Source organism: Canis aureus, chromosome 38 (genome assembly GCF_053574225.1).
Source record: "Canis aureus isolate CA01 chromosome 38, VMU_Caureus_v.1.0, whole genome shotgun sequence".
Classification (NCBI taxonomy): Eukaryota; Metazoa; Chordata; class Mammalia; order Carnivora; family Canidae; genus Canis; species Canis aureus.
Window position 1 is genome coordinate 6,074,553 of NC_135648.1, and position 16,945 is coordinate 6,091,497.

At 52.0% G+C, this 16,945-nt stretch overlaps 1 protein-coding gene across 7 annotated transcripts in view; it reads right to left on the reverse strand.

Annotated features, from left to right (window-relative positions):
* RXRG (retinoid X receptor gamma) overlaps nt 1–16,945 on the reverse strand; it is a 45,285-nt gene that overhangs the window by 20,038 nt on the left and 8,302 nt on the right. For 2 of the 7 annotated variants that reach the window (XM_077887309.1, XM_077887308.1), the window contains exons 1-2: nt 14,025–14,298; nt 7,102–7,349 (exon numbers count right to left, since the gene is read on the reverse strand). In XM_077887309.1, the coding sequence (XP_077743435.1) occupies nt 7,102–7,349; nt 14,025–14,196 (420 nt within the window). In that variant the 5' untranslated portion in view covers nt 14,197–14,298. Of the gene's footprint in view, nt 1–3,897; nt 4,169–7,101; nt 7,350–14,024; nt 14,299–16,945 lie in introns of those variants that run through there. The other 5 variants (XM_077887312.1, XM_077887310.1, XM_077887311.1 and 2 more) reach the window with 5 other exon arrangements.

A 16,945-nucleotide genomic window follows, 5' to 3' on the forward strand; every position in this document is an offset into this window, starting at 1 on the left:
AGACAAGACATCTAGAACTTGCCCCCAGTGTTTTGCTTCGTTTTAGTGTCATACCATGGTTCTCAGCTCCAGATGTCTACCTGGGAGCTTCGGGAAAACACCGATGCCACGGCTCCACACCCAGGAATTTTGAGGGTCTGAGGGCCATCGGTACTGCTATTTCTCTAGGGTTACCAGGCAATGGTAATGTGCAGCGAAGGGCTAAGATTCGCCAGTTTGGCAGGAAAAACAGCGCTTTGGAGTCCCACGGAGCTGGGATGGACTCCCAGTCTGCCCTGATGGGCTACATGGCTTCAGAGAAGTTACTTAGCTTCCTCCACCCTGTTTCCTTATCTGTAAAATGTGCCTAGTAAGGCCTAGGTTACAGAGTCACTGGTGGGATTAGATCACGTAACACCGAAAAATCCCTATCGCGGTGCCCGATACATAGTAGGGACTCTATGGCTGCTGGCTCTTATCATTCCAATAAAATCTGGTTAATCAAGACAAGAATTTTTTGAGTCTTTCTTATAAGCCCACATTCTACTCTGTGCTAGGAAATCTTTTTTTTTTTAAGATTTTTAATTTTTTTATTCATGAGAGACAGAGAGAGGCAGAGACACAGGCAGAGGGAGAAGCAGGCTCCCTGTGGGGAGCCCGATGCGGACTCGATCCCGGGATCCCAGGATCATGGCCTGAGCCGAAGACAGATGCTCGACCGCTGAGCCACCCGGGCGTCCCTGTGCTAGGAATTCTGCAGGAAGTGAGCCCACGTTCACCAAAGGTGTTAAATGACTCCATTTCTTGGTGGGGTGGGGGTCGGAAAACTAATGCTGTCATACTACTAGGTTAGCATTACTTCAGATGTGGGACATATGTAGATATGTACTGGTTTTTAAGAAATAGGTTGAGGGGGTTTCTGTTGGTGTAATTTCTAGGTGACAACTCTTTTCAAGTGCTTCAGTGGAAGAGATGTCACCACTTAAATCCACCCTTGAGACGGAAGCATTGTAGGTCTGGTGACCCCAGAGAAAGAACGCTCTGGTTGCCCGAGGCTCTGTCCCAAATCCTCAGATGGACAAGAAAAGGTATGGGAATGAGGAGGAGGCCACCACCCCTTGAGCCTCAAGAGCCCCTCACTCACCTTCCCCTCCCACTGCCGTGTCCCATGGGACCAGCCTCGCCACCTGCAGCCCGCAGAGGTCACGGGACAGCAAGCACTGTTAATGCTACTGGTAGCACTGCCCCCTATAGAAGGCTTGCTCGGTGCTCACAACAACCCTATGAGGTCATCTACTCTTCAGATGAGTTTACCAGGCCTTAGAGTGGTTTATTCATGTGTGTTCATTCAGAAATACTAAGGGGATACAGAAAGGAGGATGGCAGGTACTGCCTCGAGGGACTGGCCACTGATGAGACTAAGTCAGCTGGGATTGTTTAGGAAGGAAAGACCCCAAACAACTGAAATTAGGGAAGACTTCCTGAAGGAGGTGGCATTTGAGCTAGGACTTGACCCAAAGTGGGTAAGACTTGGATGGGCTGCTGATGGGCTAAAGGCTCTGAGAGCTAAGGACACCCCCTCCCAACCCCGGGGGAAGCCCGGGGTTCATGGAGAGTGTAGATGGGTGGGAGACGAGGCTGGGGGGGGGGCGGGGGGCCATGTCACAGCCCAAGGCCTGACTGTCTGGCTACGGAGAGTGGATTTAATCTTGGGGAGCAAGTCAGAGCAGCCACTGGAAGTTTCGGGCTGAGGAATACAGCTCTTGGAACTCTGCCCCAGGGAGGTAAGCAAGGCAGCGGCAGGAGGGGAGCCTGGAGGAGACCCGGAGGCTGGCTGGGGATCTTCCCAGGCTCACAGGCTGGAGCAAGGACACTGGGCTCCCAGGTCATTCCTCCTTCATGGGAAGGTCTGTCTGGCGCGGCAGGGGACGCTCAGAGGCCCTGGCCTAGCAGCTTCCTGGCCACCCCCGCAGTGAGGGGCCCTCACTCTCCCAGGGGGGAGCCAGCAGCCCCTCCCCACCCCTTCTCCCCATGGGCCAGGCAGCAGGATGGAGGGGCTGCTGCTCCCCTCTCCACCGGCCTCTCTGCAGGTGGGGGGCCACGGGCTCCCAGCACAGGTTGAGGCGACAAGAGGCAGCCGCCTGAGTGTGAACCCATTAGCTGCCTGGCCCCGAGCCTCCGAGCCTGGCTGTCTTGTTCCATTAGAAGCAGCTCAGCAGAATCGAGCACTTTCAGAGCGGGGGATGCACCAGGCGGCTGGCCGCTCCCTGAGAACAGGGGGAGACACACTTGACTGGCCTGGCTTCCATCTGCAGACTCCCAGCCAGGGGCCAAATGCTCCCTGAATGCCCTGGAGCCATCACGGAACATCAGGTCCCACATTTCTGAGCTGCTTTTAGCCAAAATTATTCCACTGGATGCAGATACATGGCCGGCCTGCCAGGCCGCAGGCAGTCGCTCCTTTTCCAGGGAGTGGACTCTGGAGAGCGGCGTTCCTTTAGTCCCTTCAGGGTCTGGGCCATGAGGAGTAAGGAGCCAGGACCCACCCCCACCCCCACCCCACTGGGCAGAGAGGAGCCCTGGGTTCTGGTGGACACCTGCTGCTTCCTCCCCCCATGAGCTTGGCCAGGTCGCTGCATTTGAGACAACGTTTCCTGGTCGACAGACTAGATCAGTGGCTCTTCCAACTGGGAGTGTGCGGGTGGCAGGGGAGGGCCAACAAGAAGGCTTCAGATCTGCCCTGAGTTCGGGATCCCTGGGTGGCTCAGCGGTTGAGCATCTGCCTTTGGCTTAGGGCGTGATCCTGGGGTCCTGGGATCGAGTCCCACATCGGGCTCCTTGCATGGAGCCTGCTTCTCCCTCTGCCTCGCTCATGGATAAATAAATAAAAATCTTAAAAAAAAAAAAAAAAAAAGATCTGCCCTGAGTTCAACCAAACCTGTTTGTCGCTGACACAACACCTTCCAAACGTGCTTTCTCTCTTGGAGAAAAGACTTTAATGGCTTAACTTTTTAAAATCATTAAACAAGATGATCTTTAAGGTCTGTTCCAGCTCGGACATTTGTAATTTTTTATTACTTATGTATTCTCTACAATAATCTGCAAGAATAGTAAGTCGGTTATCAATCACTACCTGGGCAGGAACTTTCAGGGACAGAACCCGGGTCAGGCAGCTGGGTTCAGGAGGCAGGGGGCATTCTAGGGCCTTGCAGGGCTTGCTTCTGAGTCCAGGCAACTGACATCACACACACACACACACACACACACACACACAAAGTCAGGAAAATGTGGCCTAGATCATTTTGTCTGAAAGTCACATAAATATCTTCCCAATTATATATTTGGTGTTTCTGGAATTTACTCCCTCCACTCAGATACTCCCCAGAGCAGAGCCTGATTCTTACTTTTTTTTTTTTTTTTTAAATCTCCAGGGCTTGGTTCAATGAACGCTTATTGAAATGAACTTCTCTCGAACCTCTCAGCAAGAGTGCACCAGAATCAACGGTCACACGGGGGTAGAGTCTCAATCACTGAGGTGCCTCATATCACCTGGGGATAATAACAATCCTATCACCACCTTAGTGCCATAGAGCCCTTGAGAAGTGATTTTTCAAATCCCTAGTTCCTTTAATATTCCTACCTATCACTTCAGGGTAACCCGGGAAAAGCACGTTCCCCCGAAATACAGAAAGGGGAACTGAGATACCTGGATGCCCAAGTGGTTTGCAAAAAGGTTACACAGTCCCCGCCTCCACGGTATCGGTCCGGCTCTCTTTACTCCTCAAGAATGAAAATCCAACAAGAGCAAAAGAGAGAAGCTCAAACACCAGAAGGGCAGAGCAGGGAACGGGAGACACTCACTGCCTGCAGCTGCCTCACCACCACAGCCCCCTCCCCTCGCCCCAAAACTGTACTTACCCTGGACCCAGGTCACAGGAGGAGCATGCTTCCCTCCTGAGACCCCCTCGGACCCATCCTGGGTGAGGAAGACAGGATGCAGAGAGACCGTCTGTCCAGATGGTTCAGAGTCCAACTCACCTCAGCTAACACCTAGGGTACTAGACGTCCCGTGTCATCTGGTTAATCGGGCAAAATGTTTCTGCCGTGTGGCTCCAGAGCCCGAGCCCACGACACTGTGCGGTGTCCAGGGCTGCTGAGCTTCCCCAGAGCTTGGCAAGCTTAATATAGCTCCCAGAGTGAAACTTGGCCTCGGCCTCTGCACACAGCCCAGTTGGCCAGGACCAAAGCTTTCAGCTGACCTTTCAACCCCAATCCCTCTGTACAGACATATGGTCCAGGAATAGCGGCCCTGCCACTCGCACGGCTAGGAAGCTGAGTTTATTGGCTAGGTTTGGCTCAATCAGACCCGAGCATGGTTGCTAAAAGCAGCCTTGAAAAATGGTGCCTTGCCCACTCCCCACCCACAAGCCCTGTCACTGTCTATCACCTCACCCTGTCTTATTGCTTCATGGATAGAATGACTGCTGTTTGAAACCACCTTGTTCGTTCGTTTGGTGTCTGTCTGTCTTGCCTGCTACAGTGTCACTGCCACGAGAGTGAAGACCTTAGCCACCTTACTCCGCACTTATCCCCAGAACCTAGGATGGTGGCAAGTACCGCCAGATGCATAGTAGGGCCTTCTTAAATAATTAGATGAGTGAACGTGAGCACCCGCGCAGGAGTCTACTTTCAGCCCAGAAAGTCCACGTTTCCTTCTGTCTCTGGCCTGTTGGCTCCGACCTGCCTTTCTGGGGGTCCATTCCCATGAAGAACATGGATCAACAAACCTCTTCGGGGCCTCACATTCTGAAGCGTATGTGTCACCGGCTCTGACAATGACAGTAGGTGACAGTGGCATAAATACGTGTCCATCCCCAGGGCCACCTGGTCCCCACTCCTCTGGGTGGTCACACACTCTCAAGAAACACACGTCTGGGAAGTTGAGAGGTCCCTTTTTCCTGTTCCCTTTGGCTTGGCCCTCATACCTACCATAGCCCATGTGCCACTGCCACAAAATTTACCTGCAGGAAGTGCCATGCTGCCCCCCCCCCCCCCCGCCGAGACTCTTCAGGAGCACTGATGAGTCACCTTCTAATCCTTGGCAGCCAGTGGAGGATCCTGGGGCCACCGATTGAGTCAACACACGCCACAGCAGCAGGTGAATGCAGCATCATGAACACAGCATGGGGGGGCAGGACACTTGGGTGTGAACCCCAGCTCTGCTGTCCACTGACTGTGTGCGGCTGGACATGTCACTTGAGCTCGCTGAGCCCCTGCTACTTCATTTGTGGGAAGAGGATGACGTAGACAGATTTAGTGGTTCTCAGCTAGGCTTTTACCGGCTCCACAAGGACCAAAATATGGGGTGGGGGAAAAATGTGCACCCTAAAGAAGGTCCTACAGGTGAAACCATCAGATTACAAATTGGGGTTAAAAGGGCCAGCCAAAGGTGACCCATTTGCTGGGCCTATGCAATGCTTTCAAAGCTTCCCATCCGAATGGCTTCAAGGGAAGGGGACAGACAGCTCCCTGCAGGGCCCCACCAGCCCTGCCGATTTATGTGCGCCTCACTCGCCCACCTCTGCTGCCTGCCTGCTCCGGTTCCTGCAATCCCACACTCGATGACCCCCAAGGTCTTTTCCAGATTCTCAAATCCCTGGATCGGTAGATCTCTGAAGCCCTTGCTGGCTCTAAAGTTCTGTAACTGCAGGTGACTTTGCTTTCAAACCCTGTGTGCATGAAGCTCTTGAAAGGGACAGTCTAGGGATGGTCTCTGAAGTTCTCCCTGTTGTAGAAAGAAACCCTGGCACAAAGGGATTCTTGCCTCTTCTCCCAAACTATAAATTCCAAGGAGGCTACAGGACCTACTAATTCTGCCTCTGGGTGTGCTGGTGGTTGGGGCGGGATGGTGCCGGCCCAAAACTGAGATTCCCATATGTGAGGGAGGAGAACACAGTAGATGGGATTATTGTTCCTAACTCTGTGGAATCTCCCGCTAAAACAGGCCCGGCCTAGTTCCCTGCCTCGCCAATGCTGGGGTCAGCCATACCGTTTTCTTAGTGGGCACGATGTGAACAGAGACTTCACTGTACCCTACTGATGTGGCTTTGATTTTGCACTCCTGTGACACACCATGAGAAAAGCGTGTCCCGACTAGCTGTTGCTCCTTCAGTCTGGGACACGAGGAGCAGACCGGCCCCCCAGCCTGCAGCCTCATCCAGCTCCCCCACCACCTGCTGAAGTAGAGCCATCCTAGCTGACGTAAATTTGTGAGCGAGGGGGGAAAAAAACGTGTTTTTGTGCAGACCATGACAATTTAAGGACGGTTCCACAGCATCATTACAGCAACAGCTGACCAGCACAAGAAAGGAAAGTTGATGATCTCACTGCGACATTGCCGGGAGGAAGTAAAAGGCAACTGGCCACTGTACAGGGTCCTCGGAGCAGCAGTGCAAGGTCCCCCGTGCACACACCACCTGCCCTCTGTCGGAGCAGAAGCAGTAGGGGTTAGGTAAGGTTTCCTTCCGGAGTTCCCAGTCTTTCTCTTGGAGACCACCTACAGGTAACACAGACTGCCATGTTCTAGATTCATCCATGTGCCACACCTGCCTATTTCCCCTCTCTCAGCTATAAGCTCCTGGAGGGCAAAGCCCACCGTTCCCATCATTTCCGGATCCTCTGAGCCTGGAGTAGAGCACCAGGCACTTCATGGACTCCATAAACACTCATTGTTGAATTGCAAAGAACAGAGGGGGCCTGTCCCCAGGATGACAAACAGCCCTCAGAATCAGCGAGCTCACTGCCAGGGCTGAACCATTAAAACACAGGGGCGGCCTCTGGGCAGTAGGCTTCTGGCCCTGGGGTGTTGTCGGTGCTCTGGGCTGCTCGGCCTGGGGACACACTCGGTGAATTTGGCAAGTACACGTTAAACACCTGCCAAGCGCGGGCTTGGCTCCAGGAGCAGCCTGGGAGACACTGTGTAGGGATGCCGGGAAGTCCCGCGAGAGCAAGGGCACTTACCTGGGGAGTTGGGTGGAGCAGAGGGAAGTCCCTGAGAGCAAGGGCACCTACCTGGGAGGTGGGCAGGGCAGAGGGAAGTCCAGCGAGAGCAAGGACACCTACCTGGGAGCTGGGCGGGGCGACCAGGTTGATTCCTGGAGGTGCTGCCAGGGCTCCCGAGGGCGGGCCCATGGCAGACGTGATGACTCGATATGGAGAGCCCAGGGCATTGAGGGGGGGCCCCACTGCACTCAGAGTCCGCGGGGCACTCACTGGTGTGTCCGTGTAGCTGGGGTGGCTGTCCATGGGCTTCCCAGTGGACAAGGCTGCCGACGGGCTCATGGACGTGGAGCCGGAGTGGCCGGGGGAGCCTGTAAGGAGAAGAGCATAGGTGAGGGGAGCCTGGGCCCCAGGATGGCCCCTGTGAGGATGGAGGCCTCCCTTCCTTCTGCCACACCCCGTACCTGTGAACCCAAGGTGCTCACACCCCACGCTGAGCTGGCAGGATAAAGGCAAGTGAGGGACAGACAGAGAGAGAGCCTCTTAGGGCCACAGGCGTCCATGGTGTTTAGGTTCTCGGCTGCCCGCCTTAGAATCTACCTTGGCCTGGGTCACATGGACAGCCGGGGCCGCAGGGGGCACAGCCCATGAGCCCCAGGGCATCGGCGACGTGGCCTGGCCCAGCCAGACAGCGAAGGGGACTCAAGTCCAAACTCGCATGTGCAAGTGGAGGGAGCAGGTGCAGGGCTGCTCCAGAATTCCGGGTTTCACATCCATACTGCTCGGAGAGTTGGGGCAGGGCTGAGCCTGAAAGTCGGGAGAAATTCCTTCACTCACATGCAATGAACATTTACTAAGATGCAGGTACGATTCCAGGTGCCAGGGATCCTGGAGCCCAAAAGGACACAGTTCCTGCCGTCAGGGGTCACGTTCCAGCATGGTAAGGCAGGCGGGTGGGGTGGGGTGCAGGTGCAGGCAGAGGCTGTTGTCATACCCTTGACTGCCCGGATCTTTTGCAGCTCTGGGCCCATTCACGTTCCTTCCCTGCCTGTCTTCACACCATGGGGCTTTATCAGCACTCAGGGAAGAAGACTCAGGAGGCCTGGCCACAGCTTAAGGGCCGCAGAGGCCCAGGAAGGCCGGTGCAGACAGGCCTGTCCAGACTGTTCCCGCCTCCAGACACAGGGAGCCGTGGTCGCAGGTGTCCAAGGAACAGGCCCTGGGCACATGGTCGTCTGGTACCATTTCTCCCACGTAAGTTAACTCCAAGGTCCCTTATGGTCAGCCGCAGCTCAAGATGACAGAGAAGGAGGGCGCCCCACCATCCTTGCAGGGGCCCGGCATGAACATTCTCTCCAGAAGGGAGAAGCTATGAACCTCAGCATGTGTAGCAGCAAAGCAGAGACTGGAAGCTCAACAGGGCAGTGCTGCTCCCCTGCGTGGTTCCCTGTTCATTCGGGGAGTACCTGCTACATGCACGGTGCTGTCCTAACTCTCGGGAGACAACAGGGGTCATTACGGGTGGTGTTGGGAGCAGAATCGGGGGAGGGACGTGCTCCCTTTGAATGCTGGGGAGGAGCACAGTGCCTCGGAAGTAGAACTGTGGAGCTATTCTTGTTTTTTTTTTAATAATAAATTTATTTTTTATTGGTGTTCAATTTGCCAACATACAGAATAACCCCAGTGCTCATCCCGTCAAGTGCCCCCCTCAGTGCCTGTCACCCAGTCACCCCCACCCCCCGCCCTCCTCCCCTTCCACCACTCCTAGTTCGTTTCCCAGAGTTAGGAATCTCTCATGTTCTGTCTCCCTTTCTGATATTTCCTACCCATTTCTTCTCCCTTCCCCTCTATTCCCTTTCACTATTATTTATATTCCCCAAATGAACGAGACCATATAATGTTTGTCCTTCTCCGATTGACTTATTTCACTCAGCATCATACCCTCTCCAGTTCCATCCAAGTTGAAGCAAATGGGGGGGGTATTCTTGTTTAATTATTGAGACATAGGTAATAGTAGACACACAACACCGTATTTTAGGTGTACCACATAATGATTTGATATTTGTATATGTGGCAAAAATGATCACCACAGATAAGACTCGTTAACACACATCAGCACACACAGTGAGAAATTTCTTTCCTTGTGATGACAACTTTCAAGATCTACTCTCAGCAACTTTCAAACGTACAAGACCGTGTTATCGACTACAGTCACCACGCTGTCATTACGTCCCAGGGATGTACTTATGACTCGAAGTTTGTACCTTTTGATTCCCTTTCCCCATTTCTCCCACCCCCATCCCTGCCTCTGGCAACCACCAATCTGTTCTCTGGATCTATGAGCTCGAGGTATGATTATTATTATCACCAATATTATTATCAGACTTCACAGAAGTGAGATCACACAGTATTTGTCTTTCCCTGTCTTAGTTCACTTAGCACAGCCCCCTAAGGTCCATCCGTGTGGTCACAAATGAAAAGACCTCATTCTTTCTTATGGCAAAATAGTGTCCCATCTCATATATATCCGTTATCCATTCAACGATGGACAGTTAGGTTGCTTGCACAGCTCGGCTATTGCAAATAATGCTACAATGAACGTGGAGGTGCGTTTTTGGCTTTTTGTGTGTGTGTGTGGGGGGGTGTTTTCTCTATGCAACTACTCCTTTTTTTTTTTTTTTTTAAGATTTATTTATGGGGCTTCCGTGTGGCTCAGTCCATTAAGCTTCTGCCTTCAACTCAGGTCATGATCCGGAGGTCCTGGGACTGAGCCCTGCATCTGGCTCCCTGCTCCGCTCAGTGGGGAGTCTGCTTCTCCCTCTGCCTCTGCTTCTCCCCCTGCTCATCCTCCCTCTCTCATTATCTCTCTATTGCTTACTGTTTCTCCCTCTCTCTCTCTCTCTCTCTCTCTCTCTCTCTCGGTGAGGGGAGGGGCAAAGGGAGAGAGAGAATCTCAAGCTGAGTCCCCTGAGTGCAGAGCCCTTTGCTGGGCTCAATCTCATGAACCTGAGATCATGGCCTGAACCAAAATCAAGAGTCAGACACTTAATGCACTGAGCCACCCAGGTGCTCCTCTCTGTGCAGCTACTTTTAAACATAAATATTCCACTGGGAAAATGTCAACCTAGAGTTTCTCTTGAGTTGCTGCTAACGTGGTTAAGGATTCCCCGTGGAGAGAACTGTCACTGCCACAGTCAAGGAAGCTCTGACCCTCCATCATCCTACCCAGGAGTTTCCATCTATCAGGGACAATTGTCTTATAAACGGATAAATCCCTAATCACCTGTTCTAAGTAGCACGACTGAGGATGAACCACGTTCTGTGGGTCCGCAGAGAAGTGCCAAAGGGGTTCGCATGAACGGGTCAGCCACTTACCACGTGTCCTGAGTAGCATTAGGCAAATTCCATACACTAACTCACTTCATCCTGACAGTTAAGCCTGTGAGGATCATTTTAGCCTTTTAAAAAGATGAGGAAACTCATGCTCAGCCTCACCCCCATGCTGCTCCCTGTTCAAGATGATTTGCCCTCCCTTCCATTTCTAGCAAGTTCTAACTCATCCTCCCAGGTCTAACACAAGTGTCACCTCCTCCAGGAAGCCTTCCCTGATGTTGATGTCCTTTTCCATTTTCTAACAACAGTCTGGGCCTGCTCATACCTTCGCACTTATTATACTGTGTCACCATATTGATTGATTTCCCCATCTTTTCCATTGACCTGGGAGAAGGGAGGAAGGTGTCCGTTCTTGCTTCCCCGCCCCCAGCGTGGTACCTGGCGCTTGCCTGGCTGTTTAAGTGACAGAGCTTAGATTCCAACTGTCAATCTGAAGCCCACGCTCTCCCCTGCGTGTGCTGTCAAGGACAGCAAGGATGATTTGGAGAGCCATCACATCACAGCGTACACGATGACTCAATTATGGAGGGATCTCAAGCTGAAAGTTTATCTGAAGGAGAAAGGGCAGCTTCCAAGAACCGGAGCCAGAAACACCAAAAATCCTCCCAGATGGCCACTGATGGGAAAGGACAATTTTAGACTCTTCTGAGGCCCTGGAAGGCTGTGACATTTAAAGAGGCTAATGTATATCTTGAGCCTGTTCCTAAGATAACGTGTGACAGGTGAGCGGGGAGCCGTGCTCTCTGCCGAGACACTGGCCACCCCGCCCCCACAGCCCGGCCACCCGAAGGGAATCGATGTTCCCTTCCGCTCCAGCTTTCCAGACACAGACCAAAGGACCCTGCTATCCTCCTTCACGTGGATCGCAGAGAGCCTGCGCCCTGCCCGTCTGTACCCCAACAGCAGGCCCGGAGCTGGGGGGACACACAGGGACCAGACTCTGCATCACACATTCATCAACCCAAGAGTTCCTGGGGTGTGGAACCTGCGACACAGTGGTAAGGGACATTTTAGGCCATATGTGAAGTGACAAACTCTTGAAAAACATATTAATAGTTCTTTTTTTTAATAGTTCTATAATTATTTTTACTGTTTCCTTCTATTTATAGCAAGTGACTGGGCTTCTATTTTTGCGTTGAGATTACCTTTCTAAAAATAGCTATTTAAGTTTTCAAAATGAGAGTAAGGGCACCTGGGTGGCTCAGTCAGTTGAGCATCTGACTCTTGATTTCGGCTCAGGTCATGATCTCAGGATTGTAAGATCCAGTCCTGCATCGGGCTCCCCACTCAGGGGAGTCTGCTTGAGATTCTCTCTCTCTCTCCCTCGGTCTCTCCTCCTGCTCTCTCTCTCTCTCTCTCTCCAAAATAAATAAACGGGCACTTGGGTGGTTCAGTCAGTTAAGCATCTGCCTTCGGCTCAGCTCATGATCCCGGAATCCTGGAATCAAGCCTCGCATTGGACTCCCTGCTCAGTGGGGAGCCTGCTTCTCCCTCTCCCTCTGCTGCTCACCCTGCTTGTGCTCTCTCTCAAATACATAAATAAAATCCCAAAAATAAATAAATAAACAAATGTTTGAAAAAAAAATAAATTGACCTAGGACAAAGTAAGTACAAGGACCTCAATATGTAGGACACTTGGGAATAGGGACATGTAAAGGGATGATGTATAAGAGGAACACTGACCTGCACAAAAACATAGAAACACGGACTTTGGGGAACTCACAAGTTGTCCCAAGAATAAAAGAAGATGATGTGAGGGTGACTGAAATTAAAAGTGCACTGTTTTTATTGATAATAATAATGAGGACAGTCAAAATAGGCCTCGGCTGCTCAGTGAGGAGCATAGCATGGCTGAGACAGGATGAAACAGACTTAAAGCTTGCTTTGCAATGGCCCTACCATGCGGTTTGCTTCTGCTGAGTCAGTGATGCAGAAGAGGTGGGCTACTTTATAACCACACTTCAAAGAATAAAATAAAATTCAGAAAGACTGATACAGCTGACACGATTGCATGTTGGTTCTGTGTCTCTCCCATGACCCACTGGTTCTCAGACATGAAAGCTTTGCTTTTAGAAAAGGTGGGAATCAGTGCCTCTAATGATGGAAGTGTTTCCCAATGGGAAGTGAACCTGTCCTCCAAAGAGACCACAGAGCGTCAGACCCACAGATGGCCCTTTCATCACCTTCCCTCTCTCTCTTTTTTAATTAATTAATTAATTATTTTTTAAAAAGATTTTATTTATTTATTCATGAGAGACACAGAGAGAGAGGCAGAGACATAGGCAGAGGGAGAAGCAGGCTCCATGCAGGGAGCCCAATGTGGGACTCAAACCCAGGTCTCCAGGATCACGCCCTGGGCTGAAGGCAGGTGCTAAACCACTGAGCCACCCAGGGATTCCCCCCTCTTTCCTCTTTTTCTCAAAGCCATGTTGGAGCCATAGCCAGGACCAAAAGGTACACACGTTTTTTTCCAGAAACCCGGTTTCTAGTCTAGATCCAAGGTCAAGGTATCCTCCAGTGCTTCCCTCTTGTTCCTACAGCCCCATCCTCCCTGGTCTCTGCACCTCAGCAGCCTTGCTCCATCCCTGACCCTACATCCTCTTAATCCTCTTTAGCCATAGCCGGACTGTGCCCGCTGCCAGATGCCTGGGAGATGCACAAACCCTCCACTCCGCAGAGTCGATTCTCTTTATTCAGGCAGTGATTTGTTTAAATAAAAAGTAACTCATCTAATGGGAAATAGCTAGTGGGCTCTCTTTTCTTCTCTCCTGGCAACATACTTAAGAAAAGTCTTTCATATTTCCGGGCCTCATTCTGCTCAGGGGTCTCCGAGACCCCTCCCACTACCACTCCATGAACATGGATGAGGATGCGGCCCACTGAGGTCTCAAAGAAGCAGCGCCGGTCACAGCAATCTGGCATGGGTGTGAGTCTGGACCCCTTTCCGAGGGGCCCCTGGTCCTTGGCAGCTGGACCATGTTAGACCTTCGTTCTGTTTGGGACGCTGAGTGTCACCAGCAGTCAAGCTGTCTGGGAATCTGCAGGGTGCCCACACCAGCATGATTCCTCAGGTCTATGTGTGCATCGTGGCACTGCGGCGGCCCAGCCAAACACAAGACTGAAGCCACAAAATCCTAGGTTGGATTCGAGGCTCCACCTCCTTCCAGTCACGTAGACTTGAGCAAGGAATGTGACCCTCGAACTGCAGTTCCCCACCCAAAGTGGGGACACACGTGCCTACCTCAGTGGCCTGCTGAGAGCACCTGAGAGCACAGGCCCCATGGTGGCAGGTGCAATAATTTACTGTTCTGTAATTGTTGTGAGCAAGGCACTGTGTGTGGCCTGAATGCCACTGGAGAAGATCGTGTACGTCGAGGGCTTAGACCAAGCCAGGCCTGTGGTAAATGCTCTATCGAGGAAAGTCGTCGCCGCACACTGGTACGGACATACCAGTTGTTTATAATATTGAGTTGTCTGAATCGGCTAGTACAGCCACTGCTCTGAGCCCGGAGTGCCCCTCCGTCATCCCAGCTACTCCACCCTCCTAGGATCGCCCAGGTCTCCCCATAGCCCAGCCTGGCACAAAGAGGTCCCTCCACGTGACCCCCCCCGCCCCCCCCTGACTATCTGCTGTCTTCCTGGTTGTCACATACTTTTAATTTCCACTTGCCGTGAACGGTCACCATCATGGTACCCAGCACTGAGCCTGGAACTTGGCAGACGCTCAAAAAGTACCTGACGACAAGACGGGATCAGAGATGGGATAATTTTTTGTTGATTAACGTGTATGACGATAGGGAGTTGATCAATAGAAATTACTTGCATAAGAAGTCTACAGCCCCGCTGTTTACCAAAGTGAAAATCTCTGAGTAACAAATTGCATGTGCGTGTTGAGGGGGTACTTGTTGAGAAAGAGAAGCCCGGGTACTCAGAACTACAGAATTCTTACCAAAGTGAGGAGGTTGCCTAGCAACCTCATCCTCAGCCAATGAAAGGAAAATGTCAAGCATGAGTCTTTCTGACTGGCCAGACAAGGGAGCAAATGGCTCGGTGTTTCCACCCCTTTCTGCTGTGCCAGGGTAGTTCGCTGGTCTAACAAGCCTCTCCTGCACGGAGTGGAAACTTGTCATGAATCTTGATACTGGGTCGTACCCACCCACAGGGAAGGGGACAGAAGTAGAGACATGCTATTCCAGAGAGGCAGGACTCTTGTGAGGTCTAGGGAGCACCACAGGGCTCCATCCCATTCAACTCTCTCCCCCGGAGACACCATCGCACATCCAAGCCTGTCTGCTTGTCTCCACTGGAGGGACCTGGTGCATGAGCCCCAGCATCAGAGAGTAGTCCGACACCTGGCTTGTTCTTCCTTTAAAAAAATATATTTTTTTATTATTTACAGAGAGAGTGCATGGGGGGGAGGTGTAGAGGCCGAGGAAGAGACTCTCCAGCAGATTCCCTACTGAGCTCGGAGCTGGATCCCAGGACCCTGAGATCATGAAGTGAGCCAAAATCAAGAGTCGGATGCTGAACCGATGAGCACCCCTGGCTGGTCATTCCCAGTCTAAGGGACCCCTACTCCCACATCCCTTCCCAGCTTGGCTCCGAACACACAGGCAGGCTGAGGCCCGCCACAGGAAGGCACTTTAACTGATGCTTCAATCGTCGCCTCCTCCCATGACTAACAACAACAGCTCAACATTGGCTGAGCGACTGCCGAGGAAGACCAGATCCGGTTCTCAGCACTTGACATATATTGACACGTCCTGCACCCACAAGCCCCGTTAAGGCCGGCATGCTGCTCTCCACTGTGCAGATGCAGGGACTGGGGGCCAGGGATGTTGGAGACACTGCCCAAGGGAACACCACTCGTGAATGGGACCAGCGGCCTCTGAATGGAGCAACCAAGGCAGCCGATGTGGGTTTTGCCCCAGCCCCACCACGGGAAGGACTCCGCTCTGCGACTCCTCCCAGCAGCACAGGACAGCTCCCTGCCTCCCCCGACCCAACCCAACATGAGACCTCCCTCTGGATCTTGACCTTCGCACTTCCTTTCTTTTTGTTTTTTAAAGTTTTTTTTTTTTTTTTTTTAAGAATCTCTACGCCAGCATGGTGCTCGAACTCACAACCCCGAGATCAGAGTCACAGGCTCTAGGCTCTGAGCCAGCCAGATTCTCCCACCCCCGGCGCTGTCTGCTGAGGACGCAACCCATCCTGACTCTGGCCCCTCACAGTTCCAGGCTGGCCAGGGCGCCCATTGTCGGGGTCCCAGCTCAGCCCGACCTCTTCCTCTACCTCCTTCGGTAGAAGGGGCACTCGGACGCCCGGTGCTAGTCCACATTTCTTACACGTGGGTCACGACCTGCATGTTCAAAAGCACCTACACTCGGGACACCTGGGTGGCTCAGCGATTGAGCATCTGCCTTTGGCTCCAGGCGTGATCCCAGGGTCCTGGGATCGAGTCCCGCATCGGGCTCCCCATGGGGCGCCTGCTTCTCCCTCTGCCTATGTGTCTCATGAATAAATAAATAAAATCTTAAACAAACAAACAAACAAAAAAGCACCTACACTTAAACCTCAGGGCTTCACGGCCACCCTGACATGGGACAGGAAGGACGGGCACAGCGCTCTGCATGTTAACAGGTGCCAACCTCAAGTGGGGAGACGCTGAACTCAGTGCGGGGGGGAGTGAGGAGCAGAGGTGGAAGCCACATTTTTTTTTTGATAAGAAGAGTCCTCTGCTACCAAAGCACTTTCTGGCTTTCTAGATGGGGAAAACCAAAGGAACGTGATATGCAAGGGGAGTGTGTGGGAGAAGGGGCTCAGCACCCGGGGCCCCTCAGCAACATGTGGGAACCTGTAGATGAGCAGCCCACAGGTTGCCTGCAGCTGGCCATCCTTTCAGGGGCGCCCAGGGCAGCTCTCCTGCTTCCTGCCCTGAAGGAGGGGAGGGCTCAGAGGCTGCTCCGCAGGAGGTATGGGGCTGCCTCTTGGGGTGCTAGGCCTGCTAGGCTGAGGGGGGAGAGCACAGGGGCATCCCTCTCTCCTCCCCTCTCTCCCCCCTCCCCACACCCAGCCCCTCCCACACCCCCCTCCCCTAAAATCTGCAGTGATGGAGGTAGTGAAAAGCAGGCAAAGATTGATAATCAGCCTCATTATTACCAGCATTATATATAATTATAGCAAAACCTTACTCATTTCGATCAATTGAGAGGAAAAAAATCAGTCTAAATCCGTGACAAGTTGGCAGATTACTTTTAAATTACAATTTTATTACTCCTAAGTAACACACGTGAAGAGTTTGTGTTTCGAGTACCACAAGCTAATGGTTATTAAGTGGAGATTTTATAAAATCTGCTTTAAAAGACTCTTTTGTAATTAACTCCCCGTTAATATGCTAATGATGCTCCTACCAGGCTTTTTAAATTGCTTCAAAACAGATGTAACTTAAATAGGGCAACACTTCTAAGATGCTATTTGCTCCACAAACCTTTTTTTTTTTTTTTTTTGGTTGTTTTGTTTTGTTTTGTTTTGTTTTTTTGGTGAATGAGCAAATACAAACTAGTTCATAGCAGGA